General features: G+C 55.9%; 1 protein-coding gene across 1 annotated transcript in view; it reads left to right on the forward strand.

Annotated features, from left to right (window-relative positions):
- Positions 1–3,256: 3,256 nt before the first annotated feature.
- PEPD (peptidase D) overlaps positions 3,257–26,381 on the forward strand; it is a 128,208-nt gene continuing 105,083 nt past the window's right edge. The window contains exons 1-4 of the mRNA XM_055412306.2: positions 3,257–3,332; positions 11,820–12,003; positions 13,847–13,974; positions 21,620–21,683. Of these exons, the coding sequence (XP_055268281.1) occupies positions 3,316–3,332; positions 11,820–12,003; positions 13,847–13,974; positions 21,620–21,683 (393 nt within the window). The 5' untranslated portion in view covers positions 3,257–3,315. The remainder of the gene's footprint in view (positions 3,333–11,819; positions 12,004–13,846; positions 13,975–21,619; positions 21,684–26,381) is intronic.

Below are 26,381 nucleotides of genomic sequence, written 5' to 3' on the forward strand. Positions count from 1 at the left end.
CGGCAGACCAGCGTCCTCAGTATGTAGTAGAAGAAGGAAGGCGCCCAGGTCCTGGCTCTTCCAGGGATGCCCCTGTGAGACCCCGAGTCAGAGTCTGGCTGGTGGCCACCTCCGGGCCAACCATCTCCAGGCAGCCAGCTGTCAGCGGTGTCCATGGAGCTGCAGGAGCATGGAGCCTGGGTCACACAGGGTGGGCAGAGCAGGGAAACCTGGCAGGACATGTTCTCACAGGGACAAAGGGAGCCCTGGGAGCTCCAAGGAGGTTTCCCAGGACCAAGTTCCTTTGTGGGCTCTGGCCGGGGCAGGGCACTTCTCGAGAGTCACAATGCCCCGGCCACTGGACCAGCTGAGCGCAAATACCTCTCAACCACTTGTAGGTCACGACTATTTCAGCCAAGGGTCTATGACCTCAGAGGGGACACTGCGTGAGGCCTGAGAGTGCTGGTTGGAGCTCTCCCTTGCTGATTTATACACTCTCGCGCTAACCCTCTAAAATCAATCTTTCCCCAATTGCCTCCTGGCTCCCAGCAGTGTTCAGGGTCGGCCCTGCATGAGTAACTATGCAATCTTCTCCCATTCCCAGGGCTGCTTCTCTTGGAGCCCCTGCCAGAGCCCTGATAAAGAGGGGGTGGGAGTGGGGACAGCCCTGTCAGAGCCTCTGGTGGGGGGGGGTTAGCAGTGGTGAGCAGCCCTCTGTGCCAGGCTCAATGGCAGGGCAAGCCCACCATCCAGACAGATCTGGGTGGGCAGGAATTAGGGGCAGCCCTCCCCCTCCAGCACTGCCCACAAACAAGGGCACTCCACTCAGTCGGTAGGTGCCCTCCCCCTATTATTTTGTGACTGTTTAGGATAATTACTTCTTTTTCATATTAATAAACACTCAGAGCTGGCAGCTGGCTTAATTCTGACATATTTTCTGTCAAAAGAAAAGGTGGAGGGGTGGTGATTAGCTCCGGGGCAGGTTTTCCTTCCATAAAAGAGCATGAAAAGCTCATTCTGCTCACTCTTTGTTGTTTTTAAAAAGTGTCTCTTATTAGAGAATCAAGTTTCTCCAGCTGAAGGTGGAAAACTGCTTAATGGAAAAGAGGGTGGGGGAGTCCAAGTTCTCAGGGCACCGGGCTGGGCAGTGGGGCGTGGGGCTTATACCTTTGCTCAGCTTCCTGGAAACTGGCAAGAGGGCAGACAGATGCTCTCTGGGGTCCTGCCTGGACGAAGTGGGAAGTGGGAGGAAGGATGGAGGTCCCCTCCTTCCATCAAGTCTCCTTGGCTTTATCTGGGTCAGGGAGGTGGGAAGGGCTGTCTGGAGGAGCTGTCCTCCTTATGGCTTTGGCCATTTTAGTTGTGTCACAGACTGAAGGTGCCTGGTTGTTTGCTTGTGAAGTCCAACAGCAGCCCCATGAGGCAAGAACCATTAGCTCCCACCGGACAGATGAAGAAACCAGGGAAGGCGCTAGGACTTGAAGCAGGCACACTTCAAGTCACCCACCCTGCTTATGCTTTGACTTGTCCTCTCTGCCTATTTAAGCGGCTGCTCTCTTCCCAGCTTTGTGGGGGCAAACAGCAGCTGTTTCTCTGTCTCACAGTCCCTGGTGGCTCCTTAGCTCAGCCACAGTGACCCACATCCTCATCCTGACAAAGAAACAAAAGGCACCCCAAATGCCAGGTCTTCAAACAGAAGCTACTTCCCGCTGTGAGATAGCTAGGGGGCCCCTCTTCCTGTTCACCCACATCTGCACAGCCTCGTGTGGCTCAGGACTCAAGGGGTACCCCTTCCCACCAGTCCTGGGCCCCTTCCTTTACTGAGCGGGTGTGAGTCACTCCCAAGTCACTACTGCATGAACTCAGCCCCTGTGTGAACTTGGGTGAGTTATTTACCTCTCCAGGCCTCAGTTTCCTCATCTGTAAAATGGCATTAAGGACAAAGCCCACCTCACAGGGCTACTGTGAGTATTCAGGGAACTGACGTTTGCAAAGCACTGTGGCACAGTAAGTGCTCCATACCTGTTAGTGTTACTATTATCCTCAGGTACCAGCAGCGTAGGGAGCTGCCTTGTGTCAACTACAAATTGGCACTTAACAAGACCATTGCCAACAACTGAATGACAAAGGCATTTGCCATCTACCTCTATGGAGATTGAACCCCATGTTGCCATAGCTGCTGACCTTCAAGAACCCCTGAGGGAGTTCAGGTTGGAGTGAGGCACTCCTTGCTCCAGGGAATCTGGTGGGACAGGTCTTTAGATAGCTGGATGTTTTTAGAAACAGATTTTATGATCTCAATCCTTGCATCTTCTCATGTTTAGAGAAGCACTGAGTCCCTTCATCGTGACATCAGATCCTCATGAATAACAAAAACCCTTTTGTAAAATGAGGAACGCCCCCTTCACCAACACCTTATATATTGACCTTCCCCCACTGCTGCTTTGGAGCAGTCTCTCAGAGCTATCTGAGATGCTGCCTCCCAGGCTGCAGTCCTCATTTTGTCCCAAATAAAACTTAACTTGTAACTCTCAAGCTGTACATCTTTTTTAGTCAATACTTGGAATATCTACTTACCATCCCCCTTCCTGCCCCACTTCTCAACTCTCTGGAGGACCCTGCACCCAACAAGAGTGCACAGCAGGGCAAAGGGGTGGGGGTTACCCTCTGGTAGATTCTCCATCCTGAACTGTGCCCTCCCTGTGGCCATTCTCCCTAGCCCTCCTCACTGGCCGCCCTGCCTTCAGGTTCTTCTCCACCATGCAGTTGAGTGAGCTTAGAAAGGTCCCAACAGATCTAACTCCCTAGCCCCGTTTTCAAGGCAGTGCAAGATCTGACCCTTGCTCATCTCTGAGGCTGCACCTCCCCTCTCTCCTGAACACTGAACTTTTAGGTTACATCAATTGCCAAGCCATTTCCCGTCTTAAGCCAACTACTGTCACCTCGCCCTCTACTAGACTGGGTCAGAGGCTCCTCTCTCAAGGAGTCTTTTCCCCTGGGCAGGCTGGGACGTCGGGTCAAGGGCAGAATCAAGGTATCACTGCGTTGGGTACGTTCGCTTCTATTCTGAAAAGGCCTCTGTCCGCACCCCAGCCGCACCCCTCGCCTGCAGCAAGAGGCGGGAGGGCAGACAGATTCTGCACTTCCTCCAAGGCTCCGCCCCTCCGGGTCTGGGAGCGCTTCGCCGGAGGGGACTGGACAGGGGCCCCCGGCCCCGCCCATCCAGCCCCGCCCCGGCCCCGGCCCGGCCCCGCCCACCAAGTCCCGCCCCCCAGAGTGGGACCTGGTCTGGCTCAGCTGACGCCCCACTTCACGTGACGCTGGAGCTGGGGCAGCATGGCGGCGGCCACCGGGTGAGTGCTGCCGCGGACCCTGGCCCTTGGCCGGCGGCGCGGAGCTGGGGCCTTGTGGGGCAGCGGGTGAGAGCCCCGCGCTGCCAGGCCGCGTCCCCGCCCGGCGTGCAGTGTGGCCGTGGGCAGCGCGCTTCTTCGCGCGGGTCCTCCGAGCGCTGGGCGTCTGGCTGCGAATCCCCTCCCTGGCCGCTGCCCATTGCCCTCAGGGCCGCCGTGGCGCTCAGGCCCCACCCGCGTGTGTGGCGTCCCCACAGTGCGGCCGAGTCGGGTCTCTGATCCACGCGCGCGTTCAGTCACGGAACTCCGATGGGAAGGCGGCGTTGCCAGGGTGCTGGGGACCTGGGGATCCGGGGAAGAGGCAGCATTTGAAGTGGCCTTGGAATCCTCTCCCCTAGCTAGGCAATTCTACTCTTCCTTCAGGGCCCAGATGGGACCTCCTCAGAGAAGCCTTCTCTAAGCACCTTTCCACTCTTAGCACCACTTGGTAAATAATATAGTACCTTAAAAAAAAAAAAAAAAAAACAACGAACCTGTTCTTGTCTTCTCTCCGTTTAGAGTGTGAGGTCAGGGCCTTTGTCTCCTTTCACCCCTGGGCCTCATTTGCCTTGCACACATGCCTCATAAATTCTGCCTAATAGAAGAATGGTGAGTGGTCCTAGTGGAAGGAAGTGTGGACAGATGGGCTCACTGAAGCATTAGGGAGTGTCCCAGATGAAGGAACATTCCCAGCAAAGGTTGAGAGTGTTCTGGGGACAGGGGACAGTGGAGTGTGTCCCTGTGCTGGAGGGGACAGTGTCCCAGCTGGCTTTTCTAGACTTTGTCCTAAGGGTCTGGGACATTCCAAGGGTTTTAATCTGCTCAGATCTGCCTTTTAGATAACTATCTCCTGAGTTATATGTGAGTTCAGGGCAAGACCTGGGCCTGGAGATGCTGGGGCTGTAAAGGGGTGTGGTAGATAGAGCGAAGGCATTGCCCTAGATGCTAGGCCAGAACTGAGATCAGAATGGGGAAACTGGTGGACTAAATGGGTGTCTCTCTTTGGAAGGTAGGGAGAATGGCAACAGAAAATGGCCCCCTTAGTTGGCCCCCGAGGTTGGGAGAGCTTAGGACATACAAATCAAACACGTAATAGGCCCCTGCTGTATTCCAGAAAGTTTTCTGGGCCTACCCTTAGGTGTTCACAGGCCACCTGGATATATGGCATCCATCTGTCTGTCTCTAGTCTTGATGAATGCTTTGGATGGGCATGGGTTCTGAGCTCAGGGGAGAGTGTGGGTGGGCTTCACTCCCTGGATGGCATTTGTGCTAGTCCTTGAGTACCCCTCAAGCAGATAACTGTGCTTGCTAAGTCTCACATGAATGTCACGGAATCCAGGGTCAGATCCTTGAACCCAGCATGTGACCCTGTCTTAAAGAGCAGTAGGTGCGGGCCAGTGCCCAGATGTGGTTCTGTTATCACTGTATCTGGGCCACCATGTGGTCACAGGGAGTTCCAGTTGCTACATTTGGGTTCAGGGCTCCATGCTGGTTTAAGGTCTGCTGTGCTACCAAAGGTACAATGAGCCAGGCTGGTGATTGGATGGGCATGAGCCTAGAGCTGGCTAAATCCTGGAGGGAAGGCCTTTATAGCAAAACTGATTCTTTGGGCCATGTGCAGTAAAAACTGAGTGACAGAGGTCTCGGAGGGGTGTGTAATTGGAAGGGAGACCTGAGAGGTAGCTTCCAGAGCTTGACAGGCCCTCCTTGGTGAGAACCATCCCAGGCTGGTATTGGTTGCCCTGCTGGAGTCTTGGAACCCAGCAACTTCCTTAGGTGGAAGAGGCTTTGAGTGTGTTTCCAGCAAAGCTGTGTCCTAGTATGTCTGGGGACCTTGAAGAATGGCTTTACTGCTGTCGTTATAGTTCTTCAAGGTCCCCAGACATACTCAGGGCATATCAGAGCGTCAGGCATAATGAGGCACCGCACCACCAAGTCATAGCCACAGGTTCCCCAGGAGTTGAATTTGGTTGCCTATAGAGTCCTCCCTGAATATGGAGCTTCCCTGGTGGTTCTGTGGTAAAGAATCCACCTGCCAATGCAGGAGATGTGGATTTGCTCCCTGCATTGGGAAGATCTCCTGGAGAAGGAAATAGCAACCCACTCCAGTATTCTTGCCTGGGAAATCCCATGGAACCTGGTGGGCTACAGACCATGGTGTCTCCAAGAACTGGGCACGACTTAGCGACTAAACAACAAGCATCCTTCCAGATCCTGGGCCCCAGGAGGCCTGGGTGCTTGTTTGTGCTCCATGTAATTTGGGGAGCAGTGGAAGCCCTAAGCTAGCATCTTAGGTTCAACTGGAAACTTGAACTGCTACTCTGAGGAGTGTTTCAGGGTTGATCCTGCTTTGTCCTACCAGCCTGGGTGAGGACTTCAAGATTAAGACAGAGGGTCCCACAGCCCCCAGAGGGTCTGCTGTGAAGTCACCTCCACCCCCGCTCCATCCCATGACACTTGGTGGAAGGTGTCTTCTCCTTGAGTCAAGTTTTGCATGGACAGAGGTGAAACTGCTCTGCTGTAGCCAGAGCTGCTGTATCAGTACCCCTCATGGCTTTTTCCTTTCTCCTCCTCCCTCTGCCCACTCACTGATTGGCCCTGGACCACCCTCACCCTCTCACATATTGTTCTCATACTTGCAGGCTCAGCTCAGGTGGTCCCTCCTAGAAGCCTTTCCTGACCTCCTTCCCCTCACTGCCTCCCCGATTTGGACCTCCAGTCAAAGCTTCCTTCTCAGAACTTCAGAGAATCCCGGTTTTTCCCTGCTGGCAGGATGCTTTTCTGCATCTGCATGCCTGCCCATAGTGGTCAGGTGAGGGGTTGCTCCCCTTCCTGCCTCTGCTGGCATCCTTAAGCCCAGGGACTACGTCAGTGTGTATCTCCAGGGCCCCGTGGCTACCTTGTGATTGGTTCTGGGTGACATGGTACCTAATGATTTCTCTATATTGGCCCAGCATGCCATCCTGTGTTCCATGGAGCCCTCAGTAATTGAGGAAGGGAGCTGTGGGCGGGAGTGGGGACAGAGCTCTGAACAGGATGAAGGAATATCTTTAACTCTGTGAGTGACACTCGGGGTGGAGGGGCTGCTGCCCAGAGGGCTTTTGCCGAGTGAGGAGCAGCAGGTGAGCTGTCCTGGATGTGTCCCTGTGGGTTCATAGGTCACACTGGAGTCAGCATTTCTGGAGAGCAAGTATCTGGAGGAGTTGGATTCTGCATCAGAGCCTGTCTCCACCCTGATATGAACCTTGTGCTCTTGGAGAAGAGACAACGGGCTGACCTTGGGGGCTGGGGTGGGGGGTGGGTCTGTGGGAGGCAGACTGGCCAGTGAGTTCCCCTTTGCCCTCCCAGGCCCTTTATCAGGCCTGGTCTGCCTCCACACAGGTCCCTGGGTGTGCTTAGCCCTGCTGACCCTCCTCAGGAGAAGGGTAGGCAGGGTGGGAGGTGCCGGCCAGCTGCTGGGAGGCCCCTTCAGCCAGGGTGAGACTGCCGGCTTTGCTGTCAGTCAGCCAGAGGGTTCAGCGCCTGACCTGAGCCAGAGGCTGTGGCTGAGGAATTAGGCCTGTCCTTGGTTGGCCTCTCTTGCTGGGAGCTTAGCATCATGGCCCCATTCAGAAGTCGTATCACATCGCAGGGCAAGGATGTTGTCCTCATCCATGCTATGGACCCCATGAGCATCCATGAGACCTTTTTATCCCTCCCAGCGTGATTCCCAGGTGGCTCAGTGATAAAGAATCCGCCTGCCAATGCAGAAGATGCAGGTTCAATCCCTGGGTCGGGAAGGTGCCCTGGAGAAGGAAATAGCAATGTACTCCAGTATTCTTGCCTGGGAAATCCCATGGACATAGGAGCCTGGCATGCTGTAGTCCATGGGGTTGCAAAGAGTCGGACAAGACTGAGCGACCAAACAACAGCAACGTGATGAAATCAATTACAGAGGAGAAAAGGAGACCCGATTATATAGGAACACAGTTATTAAGATGTTAGGAAACAAATTTGTGGCATAGCAGTATATGCTTCTTATTAAATAGTAAAAGCAGCAGGTCTAACCTTAATGTTGAAGTAGTGATGAGTAAAAGTGGTAATTTTGAGATATGGTGACATCAATAAGGTGACATGAAAATAATTCCGATTTCTGTTGATCGATTCATGCACTTCTGATACTGTTGTGGTTTTTGCTTATGTTAATAACTGAAGGAAATGTTAATTTGAAAGAGAGATTAGAGAAAATAAAGATGTAACTTTTTTTTTCCCATTCAAGTAGGTGGAGTCCCTAAACTCTGTGCATTAATCCCTTGGGTAAGAACCCAGCAGGTAGCCATTGAGGGAAAGGAGAGGTGGCTTGGGACTGATTGGGGGACAGGAGAGGTTTCCCCGGGCATCAGTGTCACACCTCCCATGGGGGCAGGTCACTGGCTGTTTCCTGAGCTCTGGCTGTTGACAGGGGGTGGGCTGGCCCATGAGGACTAGAGCTTGTTCTGTGGGTCTCTTTGATACCCTGGAGTCTTTATCTGCCAGCCCTTACTATCTCCCTTGGGCGTTGCCCATGCCCTTGGCTGCCTGCAGTAAAGTGTGCCTTATTTACGCTTGGACTTGGAGATGACCTGGCTTTTCCCTTTTAAATTCCAGGTGCCAGTTAGCAAAAGCTCCAGTGGAAACCAGGTGGGGGTGTTTTATTAGTGCTGCTTTTGCTGAACTTGCAGGGAGAAGCCACCTGCGATGGCTCTGGGCCCAACGTTTTTTCTCTGAGGGTTGGTCTATGCCATGAGAAATCAAAGGGCATATCTCTATACCCCTGGATTCTGGGGTGCCCTGCAGTAATAAATGACTTCAGCCATCAGCCTGCCTGGGGGCTCTAGCCAGGCTGCCTTCCTCTGTTCTGGCTGAGCCCATGCAGGATTAGGTAGTATTGTAGATTTCCTTTGCAGCAGCAGCTCATGCTCCCAGGGAGGGTAGCTTGTCAAGTTTCCTGTCTTGACCTGGACTGCTCGGCCCTTGGGCCAGAAAACTCCTTTCCAGGTGCCCTGAGGAGTTTAGGTCTCTCAGAATGTTCTGGATAAGATGAAGTGAAAGTCGCTTAGTTGTGTCCGACTCTTTTCGACCCCACGGACTGTAGCCTTCCAGGCTCCTCTGTCCATGGAATTCTCCAGGCCAGAATACTGGAGTGGGTAGCTGTTCCATTCTCCAGGGGCATCTTCCCAACCCAGGAATCGAACCCAGGTCGCCCGCATTGTGGGCAGATTCTTTACCATTTGAGCCACCAAGGAAGCCCAGATAAGAAGTTGCCTAGCCCTTCTGAGAGCCTTCCAGGATCCAGGGATGCAGTGTCAGCTGGTTTTGTTGTTATTTAGTTGCTAAGTCGTGTCCGACTCTTTTGCGACCCCATGGACTGTAGCCCACCAGGCTATTCCATCCTTGGGATTTTCCAGGCAAGAATACTGGAGTGGGTTGCCATTTCCTTCTCCAGGGGAGCTTCCCAACCCAGGGATCGAGCTCACGTCTTCTGTGTCACAGGCGGATTCTCTACCACTGAGCCACCCCAGGAACTGGTACCTGGTGTGTTTAAGGAGGGAGGTAGGGGTGATGGGGGGGCAGGGGGAGCTGAGGTGGGCGGGCTCTGCCGGCTGGGGGCCGAGGCTGGGCATTTTTAGGCACTGGTGCTATTGAGTCTGCACGGGTCTAGGCAGCTTTGGCCGGGGCCTCTGCAGTGGTGCTGCCCCTCCTGTGCTGTCAGGAGTCCAGAAAGACGAGGCTGTTCCCTGAGCCCACCCCATGGGCTTTGCTGAGTAAGGGGAAAGAATCGGGGGACACAGGGGACTCTCTGCAGGGGTGCTGGCGGCTGCACTTTCAGTTCCTGACGGCATGGCCATCTGGGGTGCTGGCCTGTTTGTGAGCCGTCACCCCTTCCTTTCATCCTGGTGCTGAGCATGGCAGGCAAGTGGCCTGGCTGAGAGGAAGCCCTGGCCCCTTGTGTCCACCATCCCGGGAGGGTGAGGAAGAGCCGTGCCCAGGGAGGCTCTAGTCCCGTCAGCACGTTGGGGTGGGCAGGACCTCTCTACCCTCCCCGGCTGGGCTGGTCTGGGGGGGCTTTCTTCCCCTCTGGGACTGATGTGGCAGCTTTGCACAGCTGTGTGGGTGGCCCCACGCTGTGACAGTTGCTCACTCAGCAAATCTTTAGTGAGCACTTGCCACGTGCCCAGCACAGAGCTTGATATGGGGCGGCACGGACCAGAGCAGACCCAGCTCTCTGGGCTCGTGGGGCTTCCGTTCTAGCGGACGGAGGCGGACCTCACCCGTGAGCACCGTCTCTCACTGCAGCGCCCCCTCTCTCTGGGCTGTCCCTGCCCTCCTGGATCTCTGCTGGCCAGACAGCCTGCACGGCCTCCCTCTGCACAGGTCACCCGCCCCTGCCTAACTCCTGCCCCCTGGCCCCGACCTTTGGGCCGCGAGCCCGCTCACTGGGACTGCCTTCCTCCGTTTAGTCATTCGTGCAGCGCCGTTTGGGGCTTCCCAGGCGACGCCAGTGCAGGAGATGTAACAGACCTGGGCTCGATCCTGGGTGTGGAAGATCCCCTGGAGGAGGGCATGGCAACCCTACTCCAGTATTCTTGCCTGGAGAGTCCCGTGGACAGAGGAGCTTGGTGGGCTACGGTCCACAGGGTCGCAAAGAGTCGGACACAACTGAAGTGACTTAGCATGCATGCAGCACTGTTTCAGGGGCCTGGAGGGAGGCGGTCCCCGCCCTCATGGAGCTTACATTGTACCTGGGGAGACAACGAGCAAGTAAACATATGCTATTAGACAGTGATGAGTGCTCTAGAGAGCTGGGAAGAGAGCAGTGGATAGGTTTGGGTGGGGTTGTGGGAAAAGCTTCAGGGAAGAGTGGGTATTTCTGCAGAGGCCTGGATGAAGCGAGAACACGAACCTGGTCGGCACTGGGAGAGGGTGTTCCTGATGGGGAACGGGAAGGTCCCAGGTGGGAGTGTTATTGGGGTTTAGGGAAGAGTATGATGCCTGTGTGGCCCGCCTCAGCACCTTGTGGCTGGGAGGAAGTCTGCACTGGGTTCCAAGTGCGCTGGGGCAGCCAGGACATGGGGAACGGCTGGGTGACTCTTCAGAGGATTTTATTGCACAGAGAGAGAGAAGTAGATGCTGGTGGGTGTGGGGGTCAAGGGGCGTGTTTTTACTTATTTATTTTAAAGATGGGCGAGGTTCCTGTACGTCTGAATGCTGAGAATGGTTTGATGCTGGAGCAACTCAGGGGGTTGGGGGCGGGGTGCGGAGAAACATGAGGGGTAGCGCAGGCCACGCCCAGGTGGAGGGGAAGCCTCAGCCCAAAGGCCACAACTTCCAGGTCCATCTTGGCATGGTTCCCCCTCAGTCATTTGGCACATGCAGGCCTGGCTCGGCTCGGTGCTTGGTGCTGAGTGCTGTGTGTGTGTGGGGGGATGTCTTGTGCTGAGTGTCGTGTGTGTTTGTTGTGTGTGTGTGTGTGTGGTGTGTGTGTGTCTTGTGCTGAGTGTCGTGTATGTGTGGTGTGTGTGTGTGTGTCTTGTGCTGAGTGTCGTGTGTGTGTGGTGTGTGTGTGTGTCTTGTGCTGAGTGTCGTGTGTGTGTGGTGTGTGTGTATGTCTTGTGCTGAGTGTCGTGTGTGGTGTGTGTGTGTCTTGTGCTGAGTGTCGTGTGTGTGTGGTGTGTGTGTGTGTGTCTTGTGCTGAGTGTCATGTGCGTGTGGTGTGTGTGTGTGTGTCTTGTGCTGAGTGTCGTGTGTGTGTGGTGTGTGTGTGTGTCTTGTGCTGAGTGTCGTGTGTGGTGTGTGTGTGTCTTGTGCTGAGTGTCGTGTGTGTGTGGTGTGTGTGTGTGTGTCTTGTGCTGAGTGTCATGTGCGTGTGGTGTGTGTGTGTGTGTCTTGTGCTGAGTGTCGTGTGTGGTGTGTGTGTGTGGTGTGTGTGTGTGTGTGTGGTGTATGTGTGTGTGTTGAGGACAGGAGGGTATCCCCGCTCAGGTGAGAAACAGCCCGGGTGGCCAAGTCTGTGACCTACAGAGAAGATGCAGCCTGCAGACACGTGGGCAGGGACGCAGTGTCCTCTGGGCCAAATCTCACATGGATGGGAAGCTCCTTGAGGGCAGGAACTCGAGGGTAGGGGATGTGTCTGGGCACTGTTATAGAGTTTCCCTCCATGGGCTCATCTGTCTGCTGGTTAAACAGACCCAGCTGCCCCTCATCCCACTTGCCCTGCGCTCAGGGCCAGGAAGGGAGGCTGTGGTTGACAGTCCTGCGGTCCACCTGCGGCCTGGCGAGGAGCTGTTTCCAGGTCACACACAGGTCGAGCTTGGATCAGCTTGCCATGTCCTAATGGGTGTCCGGTGCCAGGCTGGGCCCTGCGGCCGCCCCAGACTATACATAGGGCACGTGCTTGGCGGTGCTAACAGAAGCCTGCTCGTGTCTTTGCAGACCCTCATTTTGGCTGGGGAACGAAACCCTGAAGGTGCCCCTGGCGCTCTTCGCGCTGAACAGGCGGCGCCTGTGTGAGCGGCTGCGGAAGAAGCCGGCGGTGCAGGCGGGCTCCGCGGTGGTGCTGCAGGGCGGCGAGGAGACGCAGCGCTACTGCACCGACACCGGGGTGCTCTTCCGCCAGGTGAGCCCTGCCCCAGCTTCCCGCCTCTCTGTGCGTGCACTGGGCCTCCTGTGGGCCATCTGCCCTCCTCCACCATCAGGCCCGGTGGGTCTGCCCTCCTGAGGGACCTGGAGGAGGTTCTCTGAAGGCAGGCCAAGGCTGAGGTCCCTAGGGGTGCCCCACTCCGCTGTCACCAATCAGCCTCAGCTCTCTCAGATCAGAGTACAGAGGGATGATGTTCCTGGGGAGCAAGCAGGCAAGGCTTCCTGGATGAGGCAGTATTGGGTGTGGATCCTGAAGGCCAGGGTACATTCTGACAGGTGGAGCTGGGGTTGGGTGTTCTAGGTGGGGGAATGGTATCCACAGGATTGGACCCCAGAGGGTGGGCTGGGCAGCCTTCCCTGGGCTGGGAGAGGGGCTGATGGGGAGGGCTGAATTCCTGCGACCAGATTTTGCCGCAGCAAGGAGAATGGACTGGTGCTGCAGAGGTCCTGGGAGGAGGAGGCGTAGGAGCAGGGTCTGAGCAGGAGTCCAGCGCCCCGGCATTCATCCCAGCTTTGCCAGTGCTGACCCCTTGGGTTTGGTTTCCTCCCCTGGGAAGTGATCCAGGGGCTCCTCAAGGTTCTAGAGCCCTGGGGGATCGCGGCAGGTGGCCAAGCTGTAGAAAGCCAGCCTGGATGTGATGGCCTCTGGCATCACTCAGTTCCCAGGGACAGGAACAAGGACAGTCATCAGAGGCTCACCCAGGGAGCCCTAGGCTGGCCCCACTTTACAGGTGAGGAAACAGACTCAGAGGGAAATGACTTGCCAGAGGGGGAGCTGGGGTTAATTAGAACGCATCTGCTGACTCCAAGTCTCCCAGAGTAGGGCTCTGATGCACTGGGAACTCCCTGGGGCCAGGCAAGGCCTAGAGGACATGGCTGTCCAGCATCCAGGTCAGGGAGCAGGCAGGGGAATGGGAAGGGAGCTGAGCATGGAGAGCAGGCAGCAAGGGGTGGCCTCTGCAGCTGGACAGTGTCCACCCTGTGGGGCACAGGCCTAGATCCACTGCTGGGAGCCATGGCGCACGCAGCGTCTTCCATGGAAAGTGTCTCCTACTGGAGGACTTCCCTCTGCCTCTTCGTTCCTGTCGTCCCCAGGTTGCTGGAGATGTGGAGGTCTAAATAAGTTTTCTCTGCCTTGTCCTGATGCTTCTTGAGGTTTCCATAGTCTGTGGTTTAAAAACCAATCTCCTAAATTCAGCTGTTGGCTCCCTTACTGATGTTTTATGCAAGATTAATTTTAGAAGAGTGCCTCCTCCACTTCATACCTTTACAACGATATTTTAGCTCCGTGTTTAATGCTAAACACTGAAGTCATCAGCTGCCCCGGGGGCGGGAGAAGGAAGGAAGAAGTCTCAAATGGAGGAATCCGCTTCTGAGCAGATGCCCGGCCTGGGCGTCTTAAGTCAAGGTGGCACCTTGCCTGCCTGCAGGCAGTGGGGGCGGCAGAAAGGTGGGGAGGGACAGGGGGATGCGGGTAGGGCGTTGCCAGATCTGTGATGCTCGGGGGCACCCGTGTCTTAACCTGTCTTGACTGGGACCTGGGGGATGTGGCAGGGGAGGTGGGCGTGGCGGGTGGGGCTGGTACACGGGCACGAGCAGCCAGCCAGGAGGAAGGAGAAGATGCCAGTTGGTTGGAGGGGGGCACATGCTGAGGTGCAGGGCGGTGTGAGACTGGGGTCAGACTTCAAGAGCCTGCGAGCCCGAGCAGACTCGCTGGGGTATGGGGAGGAAGGCGCTCCGTCAGACCCTCCACCTCCCTCCTTGTGCCTTGAGTTTCTGTCCTGTCGACTGGGTGACCTGGGTCCTTGTTCCCACCACAGGAGTCCTTCTTTCACTGGGCATTTGGTGTCACCGAGCCGGGCTGCTACGGTGTGATCGACGTGGACACCGGGACATCAACTCTGTTCGTGCCCAGGCTTCCTCCCAGCCATGCCACCTGGATGGGAAAGTAAGGAGCAGTCTGGGGCTGTGACCGTGCCTGCTGACCACTGGCTGGCTGGCTGGGGGCGGGGGCGGGGCCTGGCCTGTGAATGGCAACGGGGGCGGGTTAGCAAGGGGCAAGGGTTAGTGGGCAAGCGTCTTAACAGCCTGCTTTGGGCCGAAGCCCTGTGCCCTTGGATGGGAAGGATTGTCAGAGCTGGAGCCGCAGACTGTTTTCAAGTTTGTTTGGAGGTGCTGTTTGTTAATATTGAGATTCCAGATTCCCGGCTGTGTTGAGATGCTTGAGGCCTTGGCTCAGTAGCGGGGACCATCACTCCTGTGTAGCTTCCATGGGAGGTGGCCCCACCCTGGTGTGCTGGGGTTGGCTCTGGTCAGGGAGGACAGCCTGGGGTCCTTCTCTGAGGCTTGTCACAGATGGCATGCTGTCACAGCGTGCCTCCCATGTGCCGGCCTCTGGGCTAAGCCATGAGGGGCCGAGGATGTAGGCCCTGCCTTCGGTGGCTCAGCTGGGAGACAAGGTCATGCTCTAGGGCTATGCTGTATGGCAAGCTTGTGGCCAGAGGCCTGGGTGAGGCTGAGAGTCTGCCACACTCATCATCTGGGGTGTCTGCCAGCGTCAGGACCCTTGGCCACATCCACTGCTCCCAGGAGCTGTTCCTGCCGGCTCCAAGGTGCTGAGGCGGAGGCTGTACTTAACCGGGCATGCTTGAGGCGATCAGAGGATTCCACTAGATGCTATCCACCTTCTAGTGTGTCATTTCTGCCAGGAGAGTGCTTATTCTGGGCTAATGTACAAATTGCAGCCTTCACTGCCTCGTGGTCCCAATGGTCATTGCCAGGTAGGCTGGCGGGTCTGTGGCTGGTTTGAATGACGAGGCATCTGTGCAGAGGGCCAGGGCGGGGCCCCCCAACCTCAGGGGGCTTCTCCAGGAAGCGGGTCTGACCAGAGTCGGAGCCTCCGATGCCTCATCTGTGGAACAGCTATGGTGCCACTCACGAGGCCTCACCAGGGCTTTAGTCAGTCACTGTGCGGTGGTTACACTGTGGATGGTCACTGTGGTTTGACACTGGAGTGAGGATGCTGGGGACAGGCAGCTTGTAATGTCCACAGTTTTTATGGCCATTCCCTGTGGAGAGTTGGAATCGTTTCCCTCCTGCCTGACTCGGTCAGGACCTGGGTCATGGCCTCAATGCATAAACGTGGCTGGGTCACTGGGTGACTTCTGAGTGAAGAGAGTGTTAGTCGCTCAGTTGTATCTGACTTTTTGTGAACCCACGGACTGTAGCCCTCCAGACTCCTCTGTCCATGGGATTTCCCAGGTGAGAGTACTGGAGTGGGTAGCCATTCCCTTCTGCGGGGGATCTACCCAACCCAGGAATTGAACCCAAGTCTTCTGCATGGCAGGCGGATTCTTTACCATCTAAGCCACCAGGGAAGCCTGTGACTTCTGAGGCTAGACTGTAAATTATGCTGTAGTTTCCACCAGGCTCTTGCGCCTCGAGCCCAGCTGCCACATGGTAAGGAACCCAGACTCACCTGTGTGGAGGGCCCAGAGCCCGGTTGTCAGCCAGCATCACCCGCTGGAGCCCCAGCCCTCTTGGGACTCTGTCCCGAGCCCCGACCTTCAGGGTCTGTGAGTGTGATACATGGTTTTTTACTCCCCTACGGGTCAGGGTGGCTTGTCACAAAGCCCTGGTGACTGCAGGAGTTTCCTGGTGAGAGTTTAGATCTGGTCTGGGTGAGAAGATTCTCCTAGAGCCCTCCCTGCACCCTGAAGTGATCGCAGAGCTGTAGGCTCAGCCCTCCCTGCCAGTGGCATGCCCAGGGCCTCTGAGCCTGGGCGGCCCCTGGGCCTTGGCCTGCCCACCCTCTCAGCCTCCCCGTGGCCCTGCCTCCTGGCCCCAGGTGTGCTGAGATGCCCATAGCATCAGAGATGCAGCCCCGTGAGACGTGGGAGTGGACAGTGGTGAGTTTCCATCAGGAGGTGTGGCGGGCCTCTGAGGGTGTCCCCGCTTCTGACCACTGATGCTGCTTACACAGGGCTGACTTTTGCCAGAAGTCAGGGAGTGCCTGTCCAAGGGGTAGGGTGGACATCCTCCAGGGCGTGGCTCCTGCCCTGGGGATCCTCCAAACAGCTGAGCAGGTCTCACCCTGCCTCCCCACAGCCAAGTGGCATTTGGGGGGGTTTTGTTTTGGCCATTTGGCATGACATGTGGGATCTAGTTCCCTGACTAGGGATCTAACCCTTGCCCCCTGAAGTGGAAGTGCAGAGTCTTAACCACTGGACCACCAGGGACATCCTAACATGAGGATTTAAAACTCCGGACCTGACTGGTCAGGGAGCAGCTGTTAGCGGTTACCTGTTCTAGAACATAGTCTTCAATAATACAGAAATGATCTTCTGCACTTTGACCATGGCTGCGTTTCAGAGCTGCTGTTAAAATGTTCTTCTTTGATCTGTCCCTGCTTTGCCAGGGCAACTGATTGTGTGGTGCGGATTTTGGAGGGTACAGACAGGTCTGCAGGGCACGTCTCCCTGTTGGAAAGGCTCCAGGTGGTCTGGGCAGGCCAGATGAAGCAGGCTGGTCCCCAGGGGCATTCTGGCTTCGCAGCAGAGAGCTAGCCCCTAGTCTCTGGCAGACCTGGCTCCCCTCCGTGCCTACCCTATCCGGCCTTTCACTCCCTCTGTTCTGGCATGACCTTCTACTAATCCGCATGTCCCAAGCCTTCGGGAGAGAAGGTGACATGTCGGGGACAGGGCAGTGGAAGGGGTGGGCTATCTGGGGCTGGAGTGGGGAGCGGCCGGATCTGATGTGCAGAGCTGATCAGACACTCCTGATCAATAGGGCGGGAGCGAGGCTGGCAGTATTACCTGGCCTTTGCGATCAAAACCCGCCAGCCTGAAGGTTTGACCTTCAGCTTCTCAGCTTTCTTTTGAGTCTCTCTCTGATGGCTTTTGAAAATCCTGCTGGCAGATACTGCAATCCGAAGTCGCCCAGGGAAACAGCACCCCCATCTTCACATTTGCCGCTTCCTGTGTAAACAGCCTGTCCTGTCATCAAGGCTTCAGATGTGAGGGGCCCGCGGGCAGCTTGGGGCTCAGGCTGTTCCTCACCCCGGGCCGTTGTGGGGACGGGAATGTGGTAGCTTCTATTTTGTTTTTATTTGGCATCTTTGCTTGTACAAGTCTGGTGGGTTTTTTGATGTGAGAGTGTTTCCTGTCATTTCCATCAGGATCCGGCTCAGCTGATGGCAGTTTTGGCCCCGGGGTGTCTGGGGTCCTCTGAGCAGGCGGGAAATTGGCACCCTGGGGAAGCTTCAGCACGGATGGAGGGTGAGCGACTCTGGGCCAGGTTGGGGGGCCGCTTCTAGGACCTTGGCAGCCTGGCTGAGACCTCCGGCTTGAACGTGAGAGAGTGTGGCCGGCCTGGGGTTTGTAGGGAGGAGGGAGCTGTGTCTGGGGCTGAGGCTCTGAACATGACACTTCCTGGCGTGGGAACTGGCCTGTGTGTGCTGTGGCGTGTGTGGTGTGTCTGTAGCGTGTGTGCTGTGTGCTGTGGTGTGTGTGGTGTATCTGCAGCGTGTGTGCTGTGTGCTGTGGCGTGTGTGGTGTGTCTGCAGCATGTGTGGTGTGTGCACGTGTGATGTGTGTGGGTCTGTGTGCGGGCTGTGTAGGGGGTGTGTGTGGTGTAGTGTGTATGGGGGGTGGTGTGTGTGTGTGTGGTGTGTCTGCAGCGTGTGTGGTGTGTGCACGTGTGATGTGTGTGGGTCTGTGTGCGGGGCGTGTAGGGGGTGTATGTGGTGTAGTGTGTGTGGGGGGTGGTGTGTGTGTAGGGTGGATGGCGTGGGAGTAGCGTGCGGCATAGTGTGTGTGGTGCAGTGTGTGTGTGTTGTATGGTTGTGGTGTGGTGCATGTGTGTGGTCTGTGGGGTGTTTTCACAGCCCCTGCCCCCCACCCCGTACATGCAGCTGGGTCAGGGGATGATGGCTGCCTCCGCCTGTCTGGTGGCCTGGTCCTGGCTCCCCTGTCTTCAGGGTAGTGATGACGGGTGCAGGCCTCCCAGAGGAGGAGGACGAAGGGAATTCCTCTGGCTCTGACCCCAGGCGGTTCGTGAGGAACCTGACCCCAGGCAGCCTGAGGCCTGGTGAGGGATTTTGCCAGGACACTCAGCCGGGCTCCTCTCCATCACCTCTGCTCTCTACACCAGCCTCTCTTGAGAAGTGCCGCCTTGCCCCAAGGATCAGTGACCCATGCTGTGGAGAGTCCTGCTCTTCTCTGTCAAGCTAATAGAACCCTGACATGGTTGCCCGCTTCATTCCAGAGTTGGTGCGGGATGCTGGGCGGTGAGCAGGAGGGGAAGAGCTGCAGGCAGGCTCCAGCCCTGGGACATGGATGCTGACGGCTGTAACTTGGCCCTGTTACTGGTTCATTAGCCACATACAGATGGTCAGCTTGCCAGCTGGACCTGTGCTTGGAAATTTCATTTTCTAGAGGGTTCCACTGTGTCTGCCCCATGGGCGTTATTTGAAAGTTTCCTTCTCAGGGGAGGCCCCGCACAGGGTGTTGGCACTCACTGTGCCCACCTTGACCCTGAGTTCTAGGGGAGGCCTCCCCTGTCGCCTGCTGGGCCCAGCTGCCAGTGGAGACGGCCTGCATGGGCTGGGACCGCAGACACCGGCTCCTTCCCGAAGACGTGAACCCCTTTGAGGGGGTGCCCTGCCTCCTCTCTCCTGCCAGAGCTTCCCCTTCCTTTTGTGTAAATTTTTTTTTTATTTTAATTTTTTTATTATTCATTTTTTAATACCAAAAATATTTTGCATTGAGGTATAACTGATTAACAATGTTGTGGGAGATTCAGGTTGCCCCTTCCTCTTGAAGGGAGAGTTTCTGGGGTAGGGTTGGCTTCCCTGCTGGCCCAGTCTCTCTCATCCACTTGGATCTCCCATGCGATGGGATCTGGCCAGAGCTGCCCTGCCGAACTCCAGACTCCAGTCAGGGCAGCGTGCGACTCTGTGTGGCTGTGGCCAGCCCAGTGCTCAGTGGGCATGGAGTTGCCCAGTGACCCATCCTGCAGGGCTCATGTGGACGTGCCACTCCCTTTCCTGTCAATCCCTCTGGTGGCTGGTTTGACGTGGTAGCCAGGCACACTTATCTCTTACGGTGCCATTTAAATGATTTTTACTAGAATTGGCCCCAAAACATGAAAAATCAATACTATTCAAACTTAACTATCCCTATCCTTAGAAAGAAATGGCATGCTCAGTGCCAGAGCAGATGCAGTCGGCTCCTCCTGCTGAAAGCCAGGCCTGTGGCTGGTTGGGCGACTCAGGGCCCTTGAGACCCATGTGTGCTCTGGACTTGTTGAGGTGGGCAAAGGGTGTTTGGTGGGGCTGACTTCCAAACTCGCTTCCTCCTGGACATCAGAGCAGCAGCATCTGGCTCTCCCACGGGCTGGCTGGCCCCTCGTGGCTCCTTGGCTCCCTTGGCAAGTGGGGTGGCTCGTGGCTGGTAGGTGAGGGGTGGACGGCAAGCACGCAGCCCTGGGCCGCCCATGGGCCACAGCCACCTTGTGCTGCTCTCTCCTTTATTCCCTCCTCCGCCCCCTCCACCGGTTCCTTCCTGTTAAGACCTTGGCTTCAGGCTGAATACATGGAGATGTTCCCCAGTCTCAAGTCTCCTGGGTTTCTGCTGAATCCTGATTGCCAAGTCACGCCCCCCCACCCCCAGCCCCGCACCTGGGGCAGGGCCAGCAGGAGCACGGTTCCTGAGGTATCCCTTGGCAAGATGGCTTGGAAGACCTGGGAGGGTTAGGGTCCCCGACAGGAGGTAAGATGAGAAGATCTGTGTCCAGGCTAATGGCCGAGACGCCCCTCTGTCGGATCCTCGAGGCTGGCCTTGGAAACAGCCCCTCAGCTCTTCCTGACTCTTTTGGGAGTTTGCTTTTGATGCCTGTCACAGCTGGAGCAGATGGAGTGACGGGTGCCCACAGGTGAACTGGGGACCCGCCGAGGATGTTGAGTGTCTGTCCTGAGCTGGGACTGGAGTTACAGCAGTCAGCAGGAACATGGTGATGACACCAAGGTCCCTACCCTTTGCCCTTCTGGCCTGTGCTTCTGTGTGTGGCTGCAGGGTCAGCTGTGCCAAGAGTGTCACCCCTTGGTAGTAAAGGGTCAGCGAGCTCTTGGCAGTAAGCCTTCTAACCAGGGCCTCCAGTGTCCATGCGGGGTGCTTGTCATCAGTTCCTGCCCCATGTAGCTGCTATGGTCGGTGCTAATGGAGGCCCCAGACTTTGGCCATTTACCTTTGAGTCCTGTCTCAACCATAGAAGCTGATGCAATTGGATCATGCAAGTTTAATTAATGATGGGAGCTTGACACCCAGTGCCCACGTCAGAGAAGCCAGAAGGGAGGTGAAGCAAAGACAGTTCTGGAACGCTGAGCTGCCCATTTCCAGGGACCACTGTCTCCCCAGGCTAGCTCACCCCCTGGGGCTGTGAGTGCCCTGCTGCTAATCCCCAAGGCCACCTGTCTGTCTCTGGATTGTGCTCTGTGTTTCCTGGCCACAGTCTGGTCTGGGATGCCTGTTTGGGTGGAAGGAAAATTCTCACTCAGAGAGGGGATGGGAGTCTGTTTTCTGGGTAGTGATGCTGGTACCTTGGAGGTGTGTGGAGCTCGTGCTCAGAGGTGGTCATCTCCAAGTGCCCTCTCTCCCTTATCCCCCATGCCTTATCCTCCCAGGCACACTGTCCTTGGCACCTCCCCCTGCCTGTCTGCTCATCCTTGAGAGCCCAGGAAACAGACTCTAAAAGCCATCTGCTGCTTCCTCTGAGGCCTCCTTTGGATTTGACACTTGGCGACTAGAGAACCACACATCGCAGGGGAAGGGCGAACCCCCTGAGCTGATGCAGTGCCCAGGCATGGGATGGCACAGGGCAGTGTGTGTGTGTGTGTGTGACTAGACTTGGGTTGGACATCCTTCTCCTGGGTGACTAATGCTCCTGATGTGCGCTCTGTCACCAACAGTGACGTTGACTCATTTGCCCACCAAGAGGCTGGGGGGTGGGGGTGGTGCTTGCTGGGCCCGCCAACCCTGCCCAGCACAGCCGTGAGCACGGTCAGCACACGGTCAGCACACACGTGGCCCTGAGGTGGGCAGGGGCAACCCAGCCACCTCCACTCTGGATCTTGGTCTTCTCACCAGCTGATTTTTAGGGCCGATGAGTAAGCGCGAGTGTTTCTCATCACAGTGAGGAATACTGTTATTGGCTTCTTTAAAATGTTAATTTTTAAACTTTCCTTTAAAGAGGCTCTGTGGGGGCCTGGGAAGCAGCTTATTTCACTCCCCGTGGACTCTCCCTGGCGGGTGGAGGGAGGGTCATCCGCAGCTACTTGCCGCAAGCGGCGAGGGTCACAGACTCAAAGGAAGAGCAGAGGTCGGCTGGGAGAGGTGGAGGGAGGCAGGCGGGGTTCAGCAGTCTCTCTGTGGCCCAGTGTCCTTTGCCGCCCCCCCCCCGAGTCTGTGTTGGGCAGACTGGCTCGGTGCCAAGTGCTGGATAGGGTAGGAATGGGCCCTAGACTTGGGGGTGGGAAGGCAGCTGGGGCCCAGCCAAGGCCAAACCCTGACCCTGGCCTTCCTTGTGCTTCTTTTGAGGATCCACTCCAAGGAGCACTTCAAGGAGAAGTACGCTGTGGATGACGTCCAGTACACAGATGAGGTCAGTAGTGGCCGACCCCTCCCCCTGCCGCAGCCTGACTTGACATCGCGGGACAGCATGGTCCAGCCACCAGCCCCCTTAGCAGTGCCGGAAGCGTCTGGTACCTGGGAGGTGGCCACTGAGCTGCTCAGGGGAGGCTATGTCTGCGAAGGTCTGATCAGGCTCGGCTGGGCCTTCACTTGTCAGGAGGCCCTCTCCAGGCCCTCATCAGCTGCAGATGCTGCTGTCAGAAAATCCCCAGGCTGCGAGAGGCCTGTGGGGTGGGGTGGACTTGGAGGCCCCCTGGCTATACTTTTATTTATTTATTGGCTATGCCACACAGTTTGTGGGATCTTAGTTCCCCTACTAAGGATGGAACCCGGGTCACGGCTGTGAAAGCGTGGACTCCTCACCACTAGGCCACCAGGGACTCCCCCAGCTTTAATCGTCTTCCCAGTATGCTTGGCCAATAACATGTGCCCAGGATAGGGATGCAGCTGTCTTCCTGGGGCTTTGAATCCGTCCACAGTCCAGACAGTCGGAAGGGGCTGACATCCACTGCTGTTAGAGCAGGGGAGATGCCCACGCTTAGTCCTCATTTTGTTCTGATCCTCTCCTCTGGTGGGTGTGTCCCTTCTTCCTTTGTAAACTGCATTGTAACATCATTGCCCTTTGGGTCCTTGACCTTCTGGGTCTCCTGGGTGTGAATCCTGGAGGTGGGCAGCCTGGGACGGGCCCTGGGGCTCAGCCCACTGACTCAGAGCCTCTTAGCCACAATCTGATGGTTTTGCTTCTATGACCAGGGGGTGGGCAGTGGCAGGAAGAGGGTGAACTCAGCTCCACTTACACTGTAATTTCTGAGGAGAAGGAGAACTGGCCTCTAGATGAGGTAAAACAGAAGAGGTCTCAAGTGTCAGGACAGGAAAGCCTGTAATGATGGTCTCGGATTACAGCCCCACAGACCAGCTTATTCTGAGTCTGTGTTTAGGAAGCAGAATCTTAAGTGCAGGCGTCAGTGGAGTTGAGAGCAGGGAGCTTTCTGCAGGGCCCCCCATCATCTGTGTCATCGGCTTTGTCGTGCCCGTTACTGCTGTGGATCTTACTGGAAACGAGGGCTCCTGTGGACTGGGGGACAGGTGCTTCACTCTGGGGTGGCACCTGCGGGTTCCAGGAACCTCAGTAGCTCACAGGGATTCCCTCCTTCCTCCGCCCTGTGCTGTGGGGGCCAGAGTCTCACCCTGATAAGAGGAAGAGGCCAAGGCTCCAAGCAGTGAAGGGCCTCATCCACAGCCCCACCAGTGTGGAGTACCAGACTTGGATGTGACCTCAGAGCCAGTGGACCCCAGAGGCGCCACCCTCTACCCCCGCCTGTGCCCTGTCAGAAGTGAGCAGGTGCTGCTAGACACGCCTGTAGAGCTGGCAAGACTCTCAGTGCCTTGGATTTTCTGTGGCTTGAATTGGAGCCCAGCCACAGTACAGACGCCTGAAACTGGGAAGCACTCGAGGTGCCCGGGGCTGCTCCATCACCGATGGTGATAGGAAGCCCTTTGTGTTGGGCCGGTTCTATGAGGCTCGGCTCGATCTAGCCCTCAGACAGCCTTGGCCATCTGCACAAATCACAGACAGGAAGCAGCTGACACTTGTCTCCTCTGAAAGAAGGCAGGAAGCCCCCACCCTAGGCCATGGCCTGTCACTCAATTCCACATGCAGGTGGCTGATGTCACAAACCTGGCTGCCTAGTTCCCCTCCTCCTATAGGTGACCCTGAGTTTAATTATTGAGAAGGTCAAGTGAATGGTGGCTCCCCTGAGAGGGTGGGGCTCAGAAAAACCTTGAGAGGGGCTATGCATTGACGTCAAGGTTCAGTGCAACGGCTGTGTCCCTGGTGATGGGAGCTGGCCTGGCAGAGGGCAAGTCTTGTGTCCTCTTTTGTGGCACCAGACAGGTGTTGCCAAGGTCACTGACTCAGATATAAGAGACGCTGGTGGCAGCCCAGTGGCTGATACCTCCCGTCTCCCCACCTCAGTGGGTAAAGGCGTGAGGGAGTGGTACACCCCCGATCACTCTGTGGGACTGGTGGCCCCAGGTTACCAGATACCCCAATTGTTCATCAGTAGATACACATCCACGTTGTTTGTGGTCATTCCCCACGTTTAAATTTTAGGAAGAATTTGAAATTCTTAAATGCATTGCTGCATTGAAAAATAATTGTGCAGCCCTGTTTCAGACTGCCATGGAAAAGGTTCACTTTTTTAAAAGCTTTGCTTTTTGCACGGTGAACCCAGCTTCCTGGAGCAATAGGAGCTTGTTTTGATATCACTGGTCAAGGATCATCCAGCCCCCTTTTCTGGATCATCACCCTTGGTCAGCAGGCCTGGTGGAAGCCTTGGGTGCAAGAGGTGCAAGAGGGAAGCCTCTGACTGTCCCCGGGAAGGATCCTTGTCCACAGGGCTCTGAAGCATTCTGCATTTGCTGTCTACCTCAACCTGCTGGGGAGGCTAAAGGTAGCTGGAAACAGGTGCTGTGGGATGAAGCAAGGCAGGGGTGTTTAACAGCACGGGTTCGTGAGAGCTGGTGGGTCCCCAATGACCGCTGCTCCATGGAAACGAGGCCCTGTGTGGTGGAGCTGTGTCATCCTGTGTGTGGAGTGGCATTTCCCACCGGTGACGCATAGCTGCCTCCCGTCACCTTGATTTCAGAGGCATGGAGTCAGGGTGTGCTGATGAGAGTGTAGCAGTAATGAATCTCCACAGGGAAGGGTGGAGGCAGCTGCCCGGCTTGGGGAAACGGTTTCGCAGCCGCAGAAGTAAGCAGGGCCCACTCAAGAGGTCGCGATCAATAAAAGACGCTGTCCTGCCAGTACCATCAGACGGCCAGCCCGCCACGTCAGACCTCCTCCACCCATCTGCGCCTTCTCCTCCATTGTCCCCCACCAGCACATCCTGAGTCGTAGCCCAGAAGAAAACCAGCAGCCAGCACGTTTGTCATCCTCCTCCCCTCTCCCAAGGACAATAGCGCCTACAATCCCCAAGTGCCCGCTCCGCTCTGGCTCTGCTGCAGCAATTGACAGACCCGCTCCACGCTGATGAATGTAGACTCTTCAGTCGCCGTAACAACACACCCAGGGCCGACAGGCACGGCTCCAGTTCCTTCTAATGAGCCGCCCCCTCCTCAAGGAGGGCCTGGGGAGTGTCAGTGACTCAGCGTGCTGTGGTTCGTGCAGCTCCGGGCCCGGGCTTCAGTCATTCTCAGAGCAGTTACTGAGCAAACGAGGAGGGCCTGGGGAGATGGAGCGTCGGTGGAGGGGTGGTTGGTATGCATCCGGGAGTCATCAAAACCTTGACAAAGTGTGGGGCTTGTCAGACAGCAGTTTCCCTAAATCAATTTTTTTTTTTAAGAAAGCCATTTTTTTAAGGTAATTTATTTTAAAGAAATAAAGACTCTATACCAGGATGTCCATCGTCATGATTTATAATAATCAATAGAAATAATGTAAGTGCCCACAGAGGAATGAGTAAATAAACTATGCCAGCTCTGTTAAGAGACTGGGACACAGCGCAGCTCTGCACTCTGTTGTCTTAACTGGTGAACCTAGGGAGATGAAGTCTTAAGTTTTTTTATTTTATTTTACTGATTATTTTGGGGCTTCCCAGGCGGCTCAGTGGTAAAGCATCCACATGTCAATGCAAGAGATGCGGGGAGAGATGCGGGTCTGATCCCAGAGTTGGGACGATCCCCTGCAGAAGCAAATGGCAACCCACTCAAGCATCCTTGCCTGGGAAATCCCAGAGGAGCCTGGCGGGCTGCAGTCCGTGGGGTCACAGAGTCGGAGTCGACAGCAACTGAGCATGTGTGCAGGCAGTGTTTATTTCTTCATCTGGCTGCAGCACACAGGACCTTCACTGTGTCATGCAGAATCTCTACTATGGTGCACGGACTCTCTAGTTGTGGTGCGAGGACTCTGGAGTGCGCTGGCCCAGTAGTTGTGGCACATGGGCTTTGTTGCTCTGCGGCATGTGGGATCTTAGTTTCCTGACCAGGGATTGAGCCCACATCCCCTGCATTTCAAGGCAGGTTCTGGGGTCACCAGGAAGTCCCCCTTAAGCTTTTTCACTGGTGAAACCTGAATTTGCAGCACTAGTTTCATGGGAGGTTACATGAGATGAGTCTGCAGTGACTGACGCAGGCCATAATCAAGGTCTTCCTGGACGTTTACCGTCCCCCTCTGTAGTGACTGGCAAAAATGGCATGTTTGAAGAATATTTAATGACAGGAAATAAGCGAAGCGTGTAACTTCATATGATCCAAATGTCATTACAGATCTGTTTTTATGTGCAGAGGTAAAAAGTCTCAGGGGATGGTTTTGTAGGTGTATTTTATCTTCTTTATAGTTTTCACTATCTTCCAGATTTTCTCTGGGAGCCTCTCAGTATTAAAAAGCATATATATTACATATGTCAAAGCTTATCAAAACATGCGCTTCACATAATGAGCAACATAGAATATGTCAATGATGGCTCCATAAAGCAGTTGAAACAACAAACAAATCCCTCTCCCTCTCACCCTGTGTCAGAGTGTTAGAGTTTAGGGTGGGAGTGTGGGGAGGGGGCTCAAATGCAGTGGGAGCTGCCATGGCCAAGATGCAGAGTGGACTGAGGGGTGGAGCCAGGAGAGGAAGCAGCTGGTCCCACTAGAGTGGCAGGCACCCTTGGATGTCTTG

This window comes from Moschus berezovskii, chromosome 22 (genome assembly GCF_049115385.1).
Source record: "Moschus berezovskii isolate FMDL1 chromosome 22, NW_MosBer_1.0, whole genome shotgun sequence".
NCBI classification, from domain to species: Eukaryota; Metazoa; Chordata; class Mammalia; order Artiodactyla; family Moschidae; genus Moschus; species Moschus berezovskii.